The 17,500-nt window shown below is 45.1% G+C and overlaps 1 protein-coding gene across 10 annotated transcripts in view; it reads left to right on the plus strand.

The window, feature by feature from the left end:
- The window catches only part of Moe (moesin), a 107,470-nt gene that overhangs the window by 51,943 nt on the left and 38,027 nt on the right, over nt 1–17,500 (plus strand). For all 10 annotated transcript variants that reach the window (XM_086538371.1, XM_043009897.2, XM_086538382.1 and 7 more), the window contains exon 2: nt 13,079–13,130. In XM_086538371.1, the coding sequence (XP_086394497.1) occupies nt 13,119–13,130 (12 nt within the window). In that variant the 5' untranslated portion in view covers nt 13,079–13,118. The remainder of the gene's footprint in view (nt 1–13,078; nt 13,131–17,500) is intronic.

A 17,500-nucleotide genomic window follows, 5' to 3' on the forward strand; every position in this document is an offset into this window, starting at 1 on the left:
CAAGACGTACGACTTTCTAAGATGAATTATATTCCTTCCACATATTTTCTATGTTATGTTTGTGTGTGTTTATTTCGTCGGTTTTAATCGCGTCGCGAATCTATTTATTCTCGAGGGACTTACAGGTTAGAGAAGGGAGAGAATAAAGGGTATGGTGTACGGGATGTGTGTGTGTGTGTGTGTGTGTGTGTGAGAGAGAGAGAGAGAGAGAGAGAGAGAGAGAGAGAGAGAGAGAGAGAGAGAGAGAGAGAGAGAGAGAGAGAGAGAGAGAGAGAGGAGTCGTGGGGTACCGGGCGCTGTGTGTTAGGTGTTTACGTAAGTGACAGTGCGGGAATTTGGCGGTGTTCTGAGCCTGAATACACACACACTCATTCACTCGCTCTCTCCGTTTTTCTTTCACTCTCCCTGCTACCTTCTCTTTTCATCTTTCAGACTCCTCCTCCCATCAGTTCTCCATGCGTTGCCTTCTCTCCCTCTCTCCCTCCATTTCTTCGTCTCTCCTTCTACTCTTCAGCCATCCAAAAGCTCTCCCTTACCCCTCTCGCCTACTTATCTCTTCATTCCTCTTTTCTCTCTTTTTCGTCTCTCGCTCTCCCCCGCTCTCAGTCTCATTCTTTCTCTCTGTTTGAAGTCGGAGTACCCTTTGCTGCATTTGTAAGGAGAACCTCCTTGTTTATACACAGGAGAATTAAGTACACATTACCGGGAAGCTTGGAAGCATGATTACGATTTTTATTTATTTATATGCATCTTCATCCTATGAAAGGCAGTTTGCATTCCGATTGTGTATGATTTCGTTTGCTGGTCTGCCTTTCTGTCAGGGAGAAAGGGGAGCAGGGAGAAGGACGCGTCATATGTGTCATTTTTTTTGTAGGTTTTATTTCCCCTCTTCTCTTCTATCTTTCCCTCGGCCTCCGTTCACGTTTTTTATGCTGCCCCTCCTCCCATCCTTCTCTCAGCCCCCTCCCCTCACATTCTTTCTCCTTCCTCATTCCTTCTCTCCCCCTCATTCCCTATATATCTCCCCTTATTCCCTATATCTCTCCCCCATTCCTTCTATCTCCTTATTTCCTATATCTCTCCTCCATTCCTTCCCTTATCTGACTCCAAGGCCTGGCGATGACACAAGAAGCGTCACGCGATGTGATTCAACCACGAAACCTCTCAACTTGCAAACAGCACGTCCGAACAAGTTGCCTTGGGGGGGCGTAGCGAGAAGGCCTGCGGGGTTGCGCCACGAGAGGTGCGGCACCCGTGGGGGAGGGGGAGGGTAGAGCTAGGGGTAAGGGTAGGGGTAGGGGTTGGGTTAGGGGTAGGGGTAGGGGGGATAAGACACAGGATGAGGGCATGAATCACTACATGTAAAGTGCAGGGAATATTTGTTCTGTGGATTTTTTTTTTTAGTTCTACCACTCCTTCTCACTCACCTCTTACTCATGCATCCCCCCCTCTCCCTCTCTCTCACTCTCTGAGTTTTCTTTATTTTCTCGTTTCTCTCTTCCTCTCTCCTCTTCTCTATCTTATTATCTGCTCCACACCTCTAATTTCCCTCTCCTCCTCCTTCTCGTTCTCCTCTTCCTCCTCTTCAACCTCCTCTTCCTCCTCCTCTTCTACCTCCTCTTCCTCCTCCTCTTCTACCTCCTCTTCCTCCTCCTCTTCTACCTCCTCTTCTTCCTCCTCTTCTACCTCCTCTTCTTCCTCCTCTTCTTCCTCCTCTGCTACCTCCTCTTCTTCCTACTCTTCCTTCTATTCCTCCCATATTCCTCCCCTGTTCCCTCCCTCTGTTCCTTCCTCGCCCCCCCCTCCCCTCCCCCCTCCCCATTCCGTAAAAGGGCCTCTTCCCCCTCTCGACAACTGGCAGGGAAAATTGAGTTAGTATCTCCTGCGTCGCCAGGCTGTCGAGTAAAGGGTTATTTTGCGGATGTAGAAAATGGAGACGTAATTTGCAGGGAGATGCAATTGAACGTTGCAGTAGGGAGTTGATGTAACCCATCGTGTAATTTAGAAGTAAAAGTAAATTAGTTAATTTATTTGGATGTACACATTTGTCGAAATCCATCTCACAATTGAAAAAAATATAAATTGATTGAAAAAAAAGAAATTTATATGTTTACACGATAAACAGATTACGAATAGGTAGATTATCACATGGTAAATTTGTACTATGAACCTTTGCAGATTACGCGTTAAGCTCTTCCTTAATCACCGTATTAATGATGCGTTTAACGAGGTTAGCTGTTCGTTATCCGGAGCGGGAAGATGGGCATTAGGCTTAGAGGAAACGGAGACCCGAGACCCGAGACCCGAGACCCGAGACCCGAGACCCGAGACCCGAGACCCGAGACCCGAGACCAGGCTAGGATGCTCGATGCTAACTAAGGCTTATCTTCGGATGTATCGAGGGGGACCTTATCGGGATAGGGCTTCCGGCTTTGCACACGATGGAGGTGGGTAGGGAGAAGGGGGTGGGTAGGGAGAAGGAGGGGGCTGCGTTAGGGCGTGAGGCGCGGATGGTGATGAGTAGGGGATTGGATAGGGGGCTAGGGAGGGCCGGAGGAGGAGGGAAGGGAGGGGAAAAGGGGTGGGTATGGGAGGGGAGGTTTCCTGCAGAGGCAACGCGCTTCTCCACCGTAAATATTTGAGTTTCTGGTGTAATGGTGGTAGCTTGCATCTGGCGTGACGAAACGGTATTAGATTTTTTTTCATATATTATTGTTTAGATATTTTTGTTTTATTAATTCTCATTGGTCTCGTCATGTGTACTTTATAGCTTGAGACATATTTTACATATTAAAAGAATGTATAGTTATTTAGAATTATGTATAGCACGAATAGTGTTGTTACTTTTACACCTAAGGTCGAGTCGTGCTTAGCAGATCCTAGAAGAGATTAATTTTTTTCCCCATTTGATTTCTATTTTTATCCCCTTACACTACCATTTTTGAATTCTGTTAAATTTCTATCACTGTCACTTCTACTCCTTCTTTGTGGCATTGTTATTTGTTGCGCCACATCCCGTAAAAGCTTTATCTCTTGCTAGCTTCCCGTGATCCATCACCGGTTGGGGAGTAGGGGGTAGGGGGTAGGGGATGCGGGACTAAGGCCCTCGTTTTGTCCTTATAAGGGCAGGGCTTTCACTTCCGCTGCTCGAGTAGTATTGGGATTTTTTTTTTTTGTATTGCTTCGTTATTTTCTTGTTATTTTCACTGTCGTTACTACTTCGTTCATGTTTTGTTATTTGCTATTATTAAATTTAGTCTCGACCCCTTCCTTGTCCTCTATTATCAATCATCATTCGTCATTAAACGTCATTGCAATTATTGTTACTTATTAGTATTGCTATTATATTTTGCCGTTTGTTTGAATAAAAGTCGATGGAAGGGTGTGATGTTTTCGTAGAAAAATTATCAATGTGTTTTATTGTTGTTTTATAGTTTCAGGAAGATATATAAAAAGAACTACGGATTTTGCGCATCCGGGAGAGATAGATACCCTCGAGAAAAAGATATATATATATTTTTTTTTTCTATTTATTTATTTGGGGAAACTTATTTACGTACTAACGTAATTGACCTGTGACCTTATCCCGGGAAGTGTGCGGAGGAAGCGGTGTGTGTGTGTTTGTGGAGCGAAAGGTTATCGCTGCTATACTTTCCCGTCCCCTAATCTCTCTCGATGGACTCGTTACGATGTGTGCTACTACTCTCTTGATACGCGCCACCCCCCCTCCTCATTTTTTATTTATCTATTTTGCAACTTTTTTTTTCGTCTCCTGTGCAACCTTAAGTACAGGCGCGCGCACGCAAACACACACACGCATCTGCGCAAAGGGAGATCAGACAGTACATATACCGCTCGCTTTGTCTTGAGACTCCTAGTTTCTCGCAGGAATTGAGAGTGGGGAGGAAAAAGCAAGAAAGGGGGAGAACAGGCTTACAAAGAAACGGGAGAAGAGGGTGATGAAAAGGGAGAAAAGTCGGTGAGGAATTGAATTGATTGTGGCGAGTGGTCATTGTAAAGAGGTAATGAAAGTGTTGGGACTGCGTGGAGGGGGTAGGCAGGGGGCGAGATAGGGAAGTTGTCATCAGCGAACTTCCTTGTTTGTGAACTTGTTTGATTTTGTGATTGTCATCATCACCATCATCATCACCATCTTCATCATCATCACCATCATCATCACCATCATCAATCAAAATTATCACCGTCACCATCAATCAAAATTATCATCATTACCATCATCATCAGCAGGTATTTTAATGATGTTCCCCTAATTGTGTCCATTGTGAAAGTTTGCTGATCCAACGTATTGACCCGAATTCTCACGGCAAGTGACGCGTGCTGCCGATTTATTGCTGTGTACGGGCGTTTATGGAAAGCTGGGGGGAGGAGGGAGAGAGGGGGGAGGGGAGGGGACCGGGGGAGGAAAGGAGGAAAAGAAGAAAAAAATAAGGAAGGAAGGAGAAAAGGGAGGGTGAATAGGAGGAGAAAAGGGAGGGAGATTAGGAGGAGAAAAGGGAGGAAGAGAAGGTGGAAGATAAGGAGGAGGAGGATGGAAGGATTTGGGGGAAAAAAGGGGGGGGGGACGGGGAGGGAGGTCGCGCCATGCTACGCCAGTGGAGGTATGTTATAAACTTACCTGTGGTTGTTGGTATGGCAACGTGAAATGTATGTCGCCATGTTATGATCGAGGCTTATTTTGTTGCTGGGGGGTAGTGGGTGGGGGTAGAGGTTTTGGAGAGGGGGGGAGAGGGGGGGGAGATAGGGGGGTAGTACAGGTGCGCTCGTGGTAGACCTATTTTCTGCTGATAGTCGGTTTTGGGTGAGTGAAAAATTAAGGGGCGGGTGGAGGTTAGTCACCCGTATATGCCTGTAGCCATCTGCCTAAAGTGTGTATTTATGTAATCTATATGTACGTTGTGTAATTGGTGTAATGTGTGTAATGTTGTGTATCATGCATTTATTTTACGCTTTATTATTATTATCATTTTATTCATTTGTCCATTTTCAGTATGTGTGTGTTTGTTCGTTTGTTTATTTGTTTATGTGTATGCGTGCTTGTGTATGTTGTGATACAGTCGATTCACACATCTCACACATGATTGTGTGCGATGCCGTGTTGTGATATCCCTGCTGCTTGACACAGCAAATGTTGCGACACGTGAGCACATGTTCTGGGGGAAGGGTGATGGATGGAGGCACCCTGGTGGTGGTGGGGAGGGGTAGGTGGGGGTGGTAAAGGGGTAAGGGGAAAGGGGGAGGGGCTTGCAAGTGTGTGTGTGTTAGCCTGACTCACTCGGCTCTCGATCGAGGTCATGAGTTTCGTGACCTCTTATTTGATTTTGTTGTTTTGTTTTGTTGGCATGTGAGGGGGACTCTATATGGGGATGGGTTAAAAAGATAGCATGTTTGTTTAGGGATCCTCGCGTGTTCATTACTCGAAAGGATTAGCAGATGTTGCGCCAGAAAGCTGCTGTTGTAGGATGCTTATGAAGGTAAATAGTGAGAGATAGAGATAGAGATAGAGAGAGAGAGAGAGAGAGAGAGAGAGAGAGAGAGAGAGAGAGAGAGAGAGAGAGAGAGAGAGAGAGAGAGAGAATTAGAATCTTTATAACTGATTTATGAGCACCGAGAAAAAAATAATAAATTGTGAGTCATAGTGAATGTGAAGGTCATATATGCCATCACGGTCCCTGCCTATGTTTCTCCAATAACTTTAATGCGAGTGATAAAGTTAATGTAATGATGGCAAATGGGCATTTAAGGATGGGCATGATGGTTATGATGATAAGGTTGTTGGTGATGATAGTTGTTGTTAGTGGTGTTGATGGTAGCTTATCACTCGGGACTTCCGGGATAACATGACGTTGCTCATCATTGCATAGCTGTTGCTCCTGAATTGTCGTTTGTTGTTGTTGGCAGCTTCTTGTGATGGTTTTACCGTGATGTTGCTTTTCTCGTTTGTTTACGTAGGCGACGGCTCGTTTTTCCTCTTCGAAACTCGTCCAAACATGTTTCGAAGCGAGACGGTTGGGCCTCATGTCTAGAGTTGATGTTTTGCAATTGTAATACATACATGCGAAAAGAGAGAGAGAGAGAGAGAGAGAGAGAGAGAGAGAGAGAGAGAGAGAGAGAGAGAGAGAGAGAGAGAGAGAGAGAGAGAGAGAGAGTCCATTCGACATTAACATATTCGACGTGTAGTGATGGCCCCAGACTTGACTCGGTGGCATTTGGTTTCGATTCCCCCGTGGTCGATCACCGAGAGAGAGAGAAGGGCAACGGCTCACACCTGGCATTCCGATAATGGAGGTGTGTGTGTGTGTGGGATGTTGATTTTGTGGGTGATGGTGATGGCGACCGTTTGTGATTATGGTGATTGGTGGTGATGATGGTGATTGTGGTGATTAGGGATTGATTATGACTGATGATGGGGACGGTGACGAATGGTGAGAGATATTGGCATTTAAAATGTTATCTGTGTCTTCCTTTTCGATGTGTTTGTGAGGTCTGTCACGTTAATCTGCACAGCTGATTGATTAATGGTTGTTAATGATTGCTAAACTACTGAAACCATTTTTGTTAACGAGGCGAATGGACTACGTTTATAGCTCCAGTGTTGACGTGGCTTATGTTTTTCTCTTGCTCCCCCAAAAACGAGATTTTAGGTGTCTGTTATAGAGACGGACACCGAGTACACTTTAAATATTTGCCGAGTTTCTCTCTCTCTCTCTCTCTCTCTCTCTCTCTCTCTCTCTCTCTCTCTCTCTCTCTCTCTCTCTCTCTCTCTCTCTCCCTCTCTCTCTCTCTCTCCCCCTCCCTCCTCTCTTCTCTCCCTCCTCTCTCTCTCTCTCTCTCCCTCTCTCTCCTCCCTCCCTCCTCCTCCCCCCCCCTCCCCCCTCCCCCTTCCCCTTCCCCCTTCCCCTCCCCCTCCCCCTCCCCCTCCCCCTCCTTCCATTCCTCTCTCTCTTCCCCCTTCATTCTTCCTCCTTTTTCTTCTGCAGTCTCCCGTCCCTGCATTCCTACTCCTTCTCCTTCTCCTCCTTTTCCCTCTTTCTCACTGACTTTACCATGTGTTATAATGTTGCAAGTGTAATAAACTTCCTTTGCAATACTTCAAGGCGTTGAGTGAGTTACGAATAACCGAAACGCCTGATTGTGTTTCATTATTTATTCAGCGAGGAAGTGAAAAGTAGGTCGCCTTGTCAGCTATTCAGTTATTTTTGGTAATCTTTGTTAATTTTGGTAAATTGATAGAAACACACAAAGTAATGAATAACAAGAGAGCTAAAGTAAAGTCGGAGAACGTGGAATTCCTAGGGTATAAGAGAATGAACCGAATTAAAAGGTAATATGTCTTCATTTACATATATATTACTGCAGCCAGCGTGAAACAGGTGAACTTATTGAAAAAGGTTTTTTGTATTCAATTATTTTTTTAATGTATTTTTTTAGAATAAAACAAAAACGCGAAAAAAGCTGCACCGTTGAAAAGATAGAAATAAAAATCGAAATGTTGGTCGAATAAAAGCATTTGCGTTCCTCAATTTACTTAGTACATAATCTAACGTTTTATTTATATCCATTAATAAACATCCGCTGTCTGCTTTTAACGTGGCCGCGAAGCTATTGAGGCGGGAAAGTTAACCTTGAGAGTGAGAGGCGTCTAAAAGGACGGTGTAATGGTGTCTTTTGAATGGTGAAAACTGGGTAGAAGTCGCGCGAAATGTAGAAATGTTAATGAGGATGATGACTTTTTTTTTCTTTCAGTTGAGTTGATTCATGTTTTCTTTAGAAAGATGAAAATAATTTCGTATATTATGTAAAGGGGGAAGTCGAAGTAAAACGGAGAGAGATACAGAAGGTAGAACCCCCCGGTTTTGGTGAATGGTATGGTTGGAACGTGTATGTATGAGCGTCCCTTTCTCTCCTCACCCTTTCCTCCCTCCCTCCCTTCCCCCTACTCCTGCTCCTTACCTTCCTCTCTTCCCCCTACCCCCTACTCCTACCTCCCTCTCTTCCCTCTCTTCCCTCTCCACCCCCTAGCCTACCCCTTTCTCCCCCTCCCCCTCCCCATTCCTACACGGATCTCGGGGAAGTAGGATCGCGAGGATACATGGATAGATGTGCGGCCGCCATCCCTCCCTCCCACCCCCTTTCCCCCCCGGGTCCTCCTGCCGGTCACGCTACGGTCACATGGCCGGCTTTCCATCGGGATTTCCACGTTGCGTCGAAGTGGGATTGGACTTTGGTATAAGAAGGATGGACGAAGGTTAAGATTAGATAATAGGAATATGTGTGTGCGTGTATTTTTTGAATATATAAACGGACAGCTGTGAACCATGCACGTGGTTAGATGAGGAAAGTTTCCAAAGGTTTTCTGAAACGTCGCGTTCAAGAAGGACGACGAACTGTCAGGTCTATTTGCTGTCTCAATTGTGTTCTTTATTTAGCAAGATACGAATGTCATTGGTTGGATCAAGAAAAGGCAAGAACAAAAAAAACTTAAAACAAAAACGCGAGAGTGTTCATTATACTAGCACGGTGAATGACTCGTGTGATGTTTGAAAATGTAGGGAGCTCGCGTTGGCATCAGCTGAAGAGAATCAGCTGATGCCCTGGGCTATGACGCCACCACCACCTCAGAGAGAGGGAGAGGGAGATAGAGAAAGAGAGAGAGAGAGAGAGAGAAGCGAAGGACTTTTACAGTCGTATATTTCTATACTAAATGTACACATCTTTTCTCAATCTGAGAGGATACATAGAAAAAAACATAGACTTGGGAAAATTATATTAAACTGATACAAACTTTCAGATGGCCAGAGTAGGGACGTAATTTCCACGTCGATGTCTCATTCTCTCCTTTCTTCTTCTTTGTCGCCTTGTTATTGTGATCATGACCTATCACCATTACTTCATTAGGTAATGTACGTATGATCAAGTGTAAACGTTGAACGCATGAACTGGGTGTGGCCTGCCTTATGAAAGTAGTGATGCCCTTTATAGGTTTTCATTAGCTTGCCAAACGGGGCTCCGGGTTGCAGGAACTCACTATCGGATAAACTTATTAACACGAAGAGGATAAAATAGAGATAAGGGAGATGAAGACGTAAAGAAAGCAAGGAAGAGAGCGAGGAAGAGAGTTGGAATCAGAGCTAGTAGTAAGTGATGCATGTTGAAACATGTGCAGTTGTATTGGATGGTGGATGGCCAGTTTCCCCCCGAATATGAGTTTATATATGTGTGTGTATGTATGTATGTATGTATGTATGTATGTATGTATGTATGTATGTATGTATGTATGTATGTATGTATGTATGTATGTATGTATAATATATATGTGTGTGTAAATAATCATATACATATACATATACATATATACGTATATGTATACATACGCACACACATACATATACACACATATACACACACATACATATATACACACATGCATATACACACATTTAAATTTTCATATATTTATAATTATATTTATATTTATGTTTATGTTTATATACATTTTTATTTATATATTTATATAGCTGTATATATATATATATATATATATATATATATATATATATATATATAGCTGTATAATATATTATATATATATATATATATATATTAATATATATATTATATATATATATATAATTATATATATATATAAATATATATAATGATATACACAATAATACACACACAAAATAACACACACACACACACACACACACATGGACACACACACACACACACACACACACACACACACACACGTATATATAGACACAAATGTATATGGATAGGAATTATAGGTACGAATAGAAGAGTAAAAGCACAAAAATATAAAGATAAAGACAGAAAGAAACAAACGCAAAGAGAGAGTGACGGATTATATTTATTTATGTTCTGCAGTCAAGTATAAGAATTGTTAAAGCGAAATGCTTTTTTTCTTGTTCCATTAATGTTGGTGAAAGTCTCTCTGGTATGCGTTTTACATCTCTTCTTTTTCGAGCCGATTAATTCACTTCTTGTCTCTTATCTTTAGCTCTTCTATCTGTCTCTCTTTTCTATCTTATCCGTGACCTTGTTTTTATATTCGTTTGAGAATAGAGAGCAGCTTAGGAGACCTGACTTGTCCCCTCCCCCTTCCCCCCATCTCCAGCTGTTGCTGCTTTACCGGTTGTGTTGCAGCTTGATAAATTGCAGTGTTGATATTGTTTTTTGTTTAATTTATCATTGGTATTGATACCACCAGTACGAATAATAACATTAATGAAAAAAAAAATATTATATGCATTATTTTTAATCGTCTTTTGATACGCCGTTCTGAGTTGTGAAAACCTGTCCCTTCCTTGTGAATTGCATCTCAAACTTGCTTGCCTGCTTGAATGGCGAAGTGCTAGACCTGTAATCGTTTGTCGTGCTTTGTCGACGCACGCATTATTTGCCTTGCTTGCCGGGATGAAGAAATTTATCTCCTTTTTTCCTACTTGTGTAAACTGCCATTTGTTTTGCCTTTCGGGGAATGCGAGGTCGTGTGGGTGCGTTTTCTAGCAACAGCTACCAGCGTTTGCCGTTGCTTTTATCTGTTGATGTTATAGTTAGGGTATTGATTATGGTTATTGTTATCATTATTGTTTGTTATTATAGTTGTGTATTTGTGATATTATTAGTATTGATATTGATAGTAGTGATAATGCTAATGTTATCATTATTATTATTATCGTTATTGTTGGTCTTGTTTTTATTATTATTATTATTATTATTATTATTATTATTATTATTATTATTATTATTATTATTATTATTATTATTATTATTATTATTATGGTTATGGTTATGTTTATTTGATGAGGTGCCTGTGCAATGTCTTAGCCGGCGAAGCAAGTGAGCGAGTGATAATGTGTAGGGTGGTTTGTGTGCGTGGCAGAGGCGCCGGTGGAGGTGGAGGTGGGTGGGGGAGTGAAGGGAAGGTGGTAGGGGTGGAAATGACGGTAGTGGATGTAGAGGGGATGGGGTTGGGTGTGGGAGGGGTAAGTATGAGGGAGGTGGGGAAGGTGGAGGGGGAGGGGTTAGAAGTAGAGTAGATGATAACGGGGAGATGGAGACGGAGACTGGGTAGGAAAGAAGGAAATAGATGTGGTTGTAATAATGGTTGTGAATGTGGTGACTAGGGTTCACCGAGTTCCGAGGTGCGTGATTGTGGTTGTGGTTGTGGTTGTGACAACAAAGTTCATGGCATTGGGCGCGCGCCAGGCGGGTGGAAGGCCCTCTCCATCTCCGTCGCCGGGTCATTTAGTGCTATCCTTTTTCTCTCGCCTTTCATTCTTTTAGTCGTTCTCTCCCTTTCCTTCTCCTTCTTCCTCTCTCATCTCTCCCTCTCCCTCTCCCTCTCCCTCTCCCTCTCCCTCTCCCTCCCTCTCCCTCTCCCTCTCCCTCTCCCTCTCCCTCTCCCTCTGGCCTCCTCCCTCTCCCTCTGTCCTCCCTCTCCTTCTGTCGTCCTCTCTCTCCTCCCTTCCTCCTCCCTCTCCTCCCTTCCTCCTCCCTCCTTCCCTCTCCCCTCATTCCCTCTCCCCTCATTCCCTCTCCCCTCATTCCCTCTCCCCTCATTCCTCCTCTTCTCCCTCCCCCCATCCTCCTCTCCCTCTTCCTCCGTAGAGAATTTTGGGTCATGGCTCATCATGCAGCGTTTTATGAATGACCTCTGCCAACTTTAGGGTCATACAGCGCCGTGGAACAAGGGTGTCAGGCCGCGCTTTCATGCATCGGGTGTCATGCAAGATTCCATAGCGCAACCTCCTCCTCCTTCCCTCTCGGATTATAGACGGGGAGGAGGGGAGGGGGAGGCTACTTGTCGGTCGTGCATCCTGGGACTCTGTTTATTATCATTATTCCAAGCTTCGTCTCAGTGTCTCTTTATCTTTTATCTTTCTTATATATTTGTACCTCTTATATTAATATTTATTTATATTCCTCTTTTTTAATTCTTAATCGTCCTCTAAGTCTTCTTCCTCTTCGTCTTCATCTTCTCCAACGACCTTCCTCGACACCGTGCGAACGCGACCCAAGGCGACGTAATGTCTTCTCTTGTTATCGCCTCCACCTCTGCCCCTATTCTTACCTCTCCCACCTCTTTACCACCTCTGCCACTTAGCTACTATTGCCACCTATACCACCTTTACCACCGCTGCCACCCCAACTTACTTGTGCCATCTCTTCCACCTTTGCAACTTCTGCAACTTCTGTCACCTCTACCACCTCTTGTCATCCCAACCTACTTCTATTCGGATTTCCTGCTAACCCTCATCAGCCGAGGTTATTCACCGGGATTGCGATGGGTGGGTGGGTGGGTGGGTTGAGGGAGGGAGGGAGAGGGAGAGGGAGAGAGGGAGGAGGGGGTAGATAGATAGGGGTTTAGAATGGAGGGGGTTGGTAGGTGGGAGGGAAGGGGGAGGCAGATTGATGGATGGGTGGATGAAAGGAGAAGGTGGAGTGGTTGGTTCCCTTGCGTGTGGGTGAGAGTTTGCATCTGAATAAGAGGTGGATTGAGGGTGCATTGTTTTGGATGTTTTGAGTTTTTTTTATGAATAATGTTTTGTAAGTTGTCTTGTTCAGAGCAGTGCACGGGGACTGTTAATTGCACAGCGCATTATCGCTTGACATATACAATTATATGTTGCAACAGTGGATGTTTTCAGTGTCTCAATCCAAAGCCCATTAAGGAAAAAAGGACTTCAGATATTCTTCTATAGTGTCTTGTTTGAAAGAGAGCGAACTATGTGATCTTGAAGTGAACTACTTTTGTTTGATGCAAATAAGTAAAAAATACAAAAAACAAACAAACAAACAATGAAAGAAATGTTGGGAAAGACAAGTATGCAAAATGTCATTATTATTATTATTATTGCTATTATTATTATTATTATTATTATTATTATTATTATTATTATTGATTGTTGTTGTTACCTCACCACCACCACCACCATAATCACCACCATAATCACCACTAATACTTTCAACTGTCCCTGTATATGTGACCTTCATGGATGTGATTATAGCAAATCTCTCTCTTTTCCAGATAGTGTCAAGTCCAAGGGAGTATCGCATCAGTCATCAAGATGCCCAAACCGGTAAGTTCAAGTTTCATGCAACTCTTGTTGACTGTCCTATTGCATTGATGTTGACAGGGGTATTTTTTTAAAACTTAGTGTGACATGACTCGTAATGGCCTTGTTTGATATGACTTGGTTTTATAGACCTTTTTTGACATGGCAATTTGTCAACCAAATCCAAGCATAGTAGTGTTTCATTCTGTGACCTCGTTCAGCCTTGTATCAAGCTGATGACCTTTTTTTAAACCAAATTAACATGGCGTTGTTGCATGTTTAAACCCTGCGCGACGTGACTGCATATAGTTGATGTGACAGCATTTTATGAGCCCTGTATGACGTGACTACCTTTTTTACGCGAGTGATGTTCATGTTGGTGAGGGCTTAGCTTCGTTTAGCGTGGCCTCTCCTCGGAATCTGTGTTGACTTTGCTCTTCTTAGCATTTTGGTGATGACTTAGCCATCTTAGCCACGTTGTCAGGAGAGAAGGAAGGAGGGAGAAGAAGGAAGGAAGGAAGGAGGGTGAGGAAGAGGGTGAGGGAAAGGGAAAGGGAAGGAGGGAAAGGGAGAGGGGGAAAGATGAGAGGGAAGGGAAAAGGGAGAAAAACGGGAAGAAGGGAGAATGAGAAAAATAATGAGAGTGAGGGGGAATACAGACATATGATAGAAAGGGAGGAAGATTTGAAGAAAGAAAAGGGGAATGAGAGAGCGAGAGCGAGAGAACGATTTAGGTAATAAGTTTATTTACATAACAAATTAAATACCCTGCTTAAAGCCCGGGAAAGATACTATTTGCCTAATATGGTCAAACATTAATTTCACATGTGGAGTTGCTCTACTTAGCAGTGCTTACATCAAGGCTAATTTAACCTACTAGGATCTTGACATTCGGAGACTTGTCGCAAACTATCTGCTTATCCTGGTTAGGCAAGTGGCTAATAGTAAAGACTAGGGGTGCTGATTGCGCGGATGTAGGCCTAAGTCCGGAAGGTATTTGGCGAAATTAATTATTACTAAAACCTTGATCTTGATTTTGTAATGTATGAACTTTGTATATAACTTCTTGTGTATGATTCTGGAATGATTAAGTAACATTGCATTGGGAACTTGAGTTTTAGAATAAGATAACATAGATCTTTTGCACAGAATTAGTATATAGACTTGGTATATATTTTGACTGAATTGATTTAAATTGGGGATATATTTAGACTGAAATGATTTTAACTTGGGATATATTTTGACTGAAATATTTTTAACCGTTGAGAGATTCCGGGCTTTCGGCATTTCCAAGTAGAAGAAAAAATTGTTACTTGGAACTGCTGCCGTTTCGGTATCTGTTCCTACAATGCATTTATCTCCGTCAACATTTTCGTTTCCTGTTGTTGTTGGTGGTGTTTTGCGGGGCATGTGGTGGTGAAGCTGGCGTTGGAGAAATTACCGAGAATATGTTGATGAAGAGGAAAGGAAAGAGATAGAGATAGAAATAGAGATAGAGATAGAGACACGCAGGGAGGGATGGAGGCATTGGAGGGACGGAGGGACGGACGGAGGGATGGAGGCATTGGAGGGACGGAGGGACCAATGGCAAGAGAAAAGATAAGAAGGTCGAGAGAGGGAGAGAGAAAGGAGGCGGTGGCGGAGACAGTTACGCCTCTTCTGTTTATTCAGACCAGGATACTGCCGTTAAGTTCCTTTAGTGAACAGGACGTCTTTTTGCTTCTGAAAGCTTCTGTCATTGTCCTGGTGCTCTGTTTTTTTTTATCAGTGTGCTCCGTTCATGCTCAATTTTTCCTTCATCCTTTGTGGTCTATTTTATATAAAGTTATGATTTTTTTATCAGTTCTCTTGTTCTGTTCCTTCCCAACCTCCTTTCCTTTCTTATTATTCTTTATCATCTCCTCCCCCTCCTCCCTCCTCCCTCCCTCCCTCCCTCCCTCCCTCCCTCCCTCCCTCCCTCCCTATCTCCCTCCCTATCTCCCTCCTTCCTCCTCCCCCTCCCCCTCTCCCTCTCCCTCTCCCTCTCCCTCTCCCTCTCCCTCTCCTCTCCTCTCCTCTCCTCTCCCTCTCTGTATAGCATCCCAACCTCCTTTCCTTTCTTATTTTTCTTTATCATCTCCTCCCCCTCCTCCCTCCTCCCTCCCTCCCTCCTTCCTCCTTCCCCCTCCCCCTCCCCCTCCCCCTCCCCCCTCCCTCTCCCTCTCCCTCTCCCTCTCCCTCTCCCTCTCCCTCTCCCTCTCCCTCTCCCTCTCCCTCTCCCTCTCCCTCTCCCTCTCCCTCTCTGTATAGCATCCCATCCATCTTTTCTCCTTTCATCGAATCCGATATCGAGCGTTTGCTTTTCCCGGATAGGTTGCATTACTCTCAAGTGTAATGTATATGTCTTTTCCGTTGTGTGTGTGTGTGTGTGCGTGCTTGCGTGTGTGTTTGTACGTGTAAGTGTACGTGTACGTGTACATGTACGTGTGTACGTGCACGTGTATTTATGAGCGTGATGATGAGTTGCAGTGAGTAAGAATAATATAGTGTAGTAAATTAGAAGGATTTGGGGAGGGGGGGGGAGAAAGATGAGCTTGAAAGGAGGTGGAGGGGTGGAGAGTGGTGGGTGGAAGGTGGTGGGTGGTGGATGGTGGTTCTGGGGGACTTTGAGTTCATTGTGCCGTTATCAAGTGCAAATGACCCGAGCCAGGAGGTCGTGCGTGGGCCGGACACGGGGACACGACCACTTAGCTTGGGAGAGCCTAAGTCGGGTGCCTGACGAAGTGCCTGCCGGAGTGTCTGACGTAGTGCCTTGCCGGCGTGGTGTTGCTCGTAAAGCTGTCTAATAAAACTTCTGTCGCAGGAGGGAGGGAGGGGGAAGGGGGAAGGGGGAAGGAATTGATGGAGAGGAAGGGCGGAGAGGAATGGAGGGAGGGAGGGAGTGAGGGAGTGGAAGGAGGGAGAGAGAGATAGGAAGGAGGGAGGGAGGGAGAGAGAGGACGAGGGACGGAGGGGGAGGAGTGATGGAGAGGAAGGATCGAGAGGTAAGGGGGAGAAGGAGGGAGGGAGAGGAAGGAGGAAGGAGGAAGGAGGCAGGAGGCAGGAGGCAGGAGGCAGGAAGGAGGGAGAGAGCGATAGGAAGGAAGGAGGGAAGGTGGAAGAGAGAGATAGGATGGAGGGAGGGAGGGAAAGAACGAGGGAGGGAAAGGAAGGAAGGAAGGGAAGGAGGGAGGGTAAGCGAAGGAAGAGAGAGGAGGGAAAGGAAAGTGGAGGGGGAGAGGGCGGAGAGAGAGAGTTTAGGTAAAGAAGAGTAAGAGTAAGAGCGGTAGAGAGGTAGAGAGAGAGAAGTGTGAAGACTACGATCATGCATGAATATGTTCCGAGAAAGCTGATATGTCGTGGGTGGGCCACGTGGTGGTGTGATGCGGGCGGGAGGGCGGGAGGGCGGGCGGGTGGGCGGATGGATGGCCCATGTGGCGGTCTGGCGGCGGCGCTGAGTCACTCGCTAGGGACGCGCGACGCTCCTGTCTTCGCGGGCCGTCCTTCTCAGGGCGTCGGTGGACATGCAGACGCTCACTCCGGGGTTCATTTCTTTCATTTTATATTCCTTCCTTTACCTCCATCTTCCTCTCCTACGGCTATATTTTCTCTCCTCTTTTTCTCTTGTCTCCTTTTCTCTCTTCTTTCCTCTATCTTCTCTCTTCTTCCTCCCTCCATACCCCTTCCCCCATCCCTCCTTCCCTCCCTTTATCCCCCAGCCTTTCCCCCTCCCCCTCCCCTCCCCTCCCCTCCCCTCCCCTCCCCCCTCCTCTCCCCTCCCCCTCCCTCCCCTCTCCCTCTCCCTCTCCCTCTCCCTCTCCCTCTCCCATCCCTCCCCCTCTCCCTCTCCCTCTCCCTCTCCCTCTCCCTCTCCCTCTCCCTCTCCCTCTCCCTCTCCCTCTCCCCCTCCCCCATCCCAACCTTCTTCCCTCCCCCTCACCCCCATCCTGAACCTCTCTCTCCCTCCTTTTCCCCCATCCTAACCTCCCTCCCTCCCCCTTACCTTCCACGCGGATCGTTGCTTTCACAAGCGTCCCAGAAAGAAAGCATTAAGCTCTGTAGTGACGTTAACAAGGATCGGGCTATTTCGATGCTTCTCACGTAACTGCGGCCGCGGGGATGAAGCTTCGCGTTACCCGTAATTGCAATATCTGCAGTTGCAACCGTGAGGAGGGACTGCTTGGATTGCGGGGCGTTTCCGAGCGCTGGTCTACGGGATACGGGCGGAGGAAGGCGGGAGGAGGCGGGATGGTGATACGTAAGAGGGTTTTTATTATAACTAGGGTTATACTGTGATCATATTTATACTGTTTGGTCTGAATTATAGACATTATAATTGTAATTTCAGTTACATAATATGTAATATAGACTATGTG

This window comes from Penaeus japonicus, unplaced genomic scaffold (genome assembly GCF_977035675.1).
Source record: "Penaeus japonicus unplaced genomic scaffold, GWHDUDI00000001_assembly GWHDUDI00000007, whole genome shotgun sequence".
Lineage (NCBI taxonomy): Eukaryota > Metazoa > Arthropoda > Malacostraca > Decapoda > Penaeidae > Penaeus > Penaeus japonicus.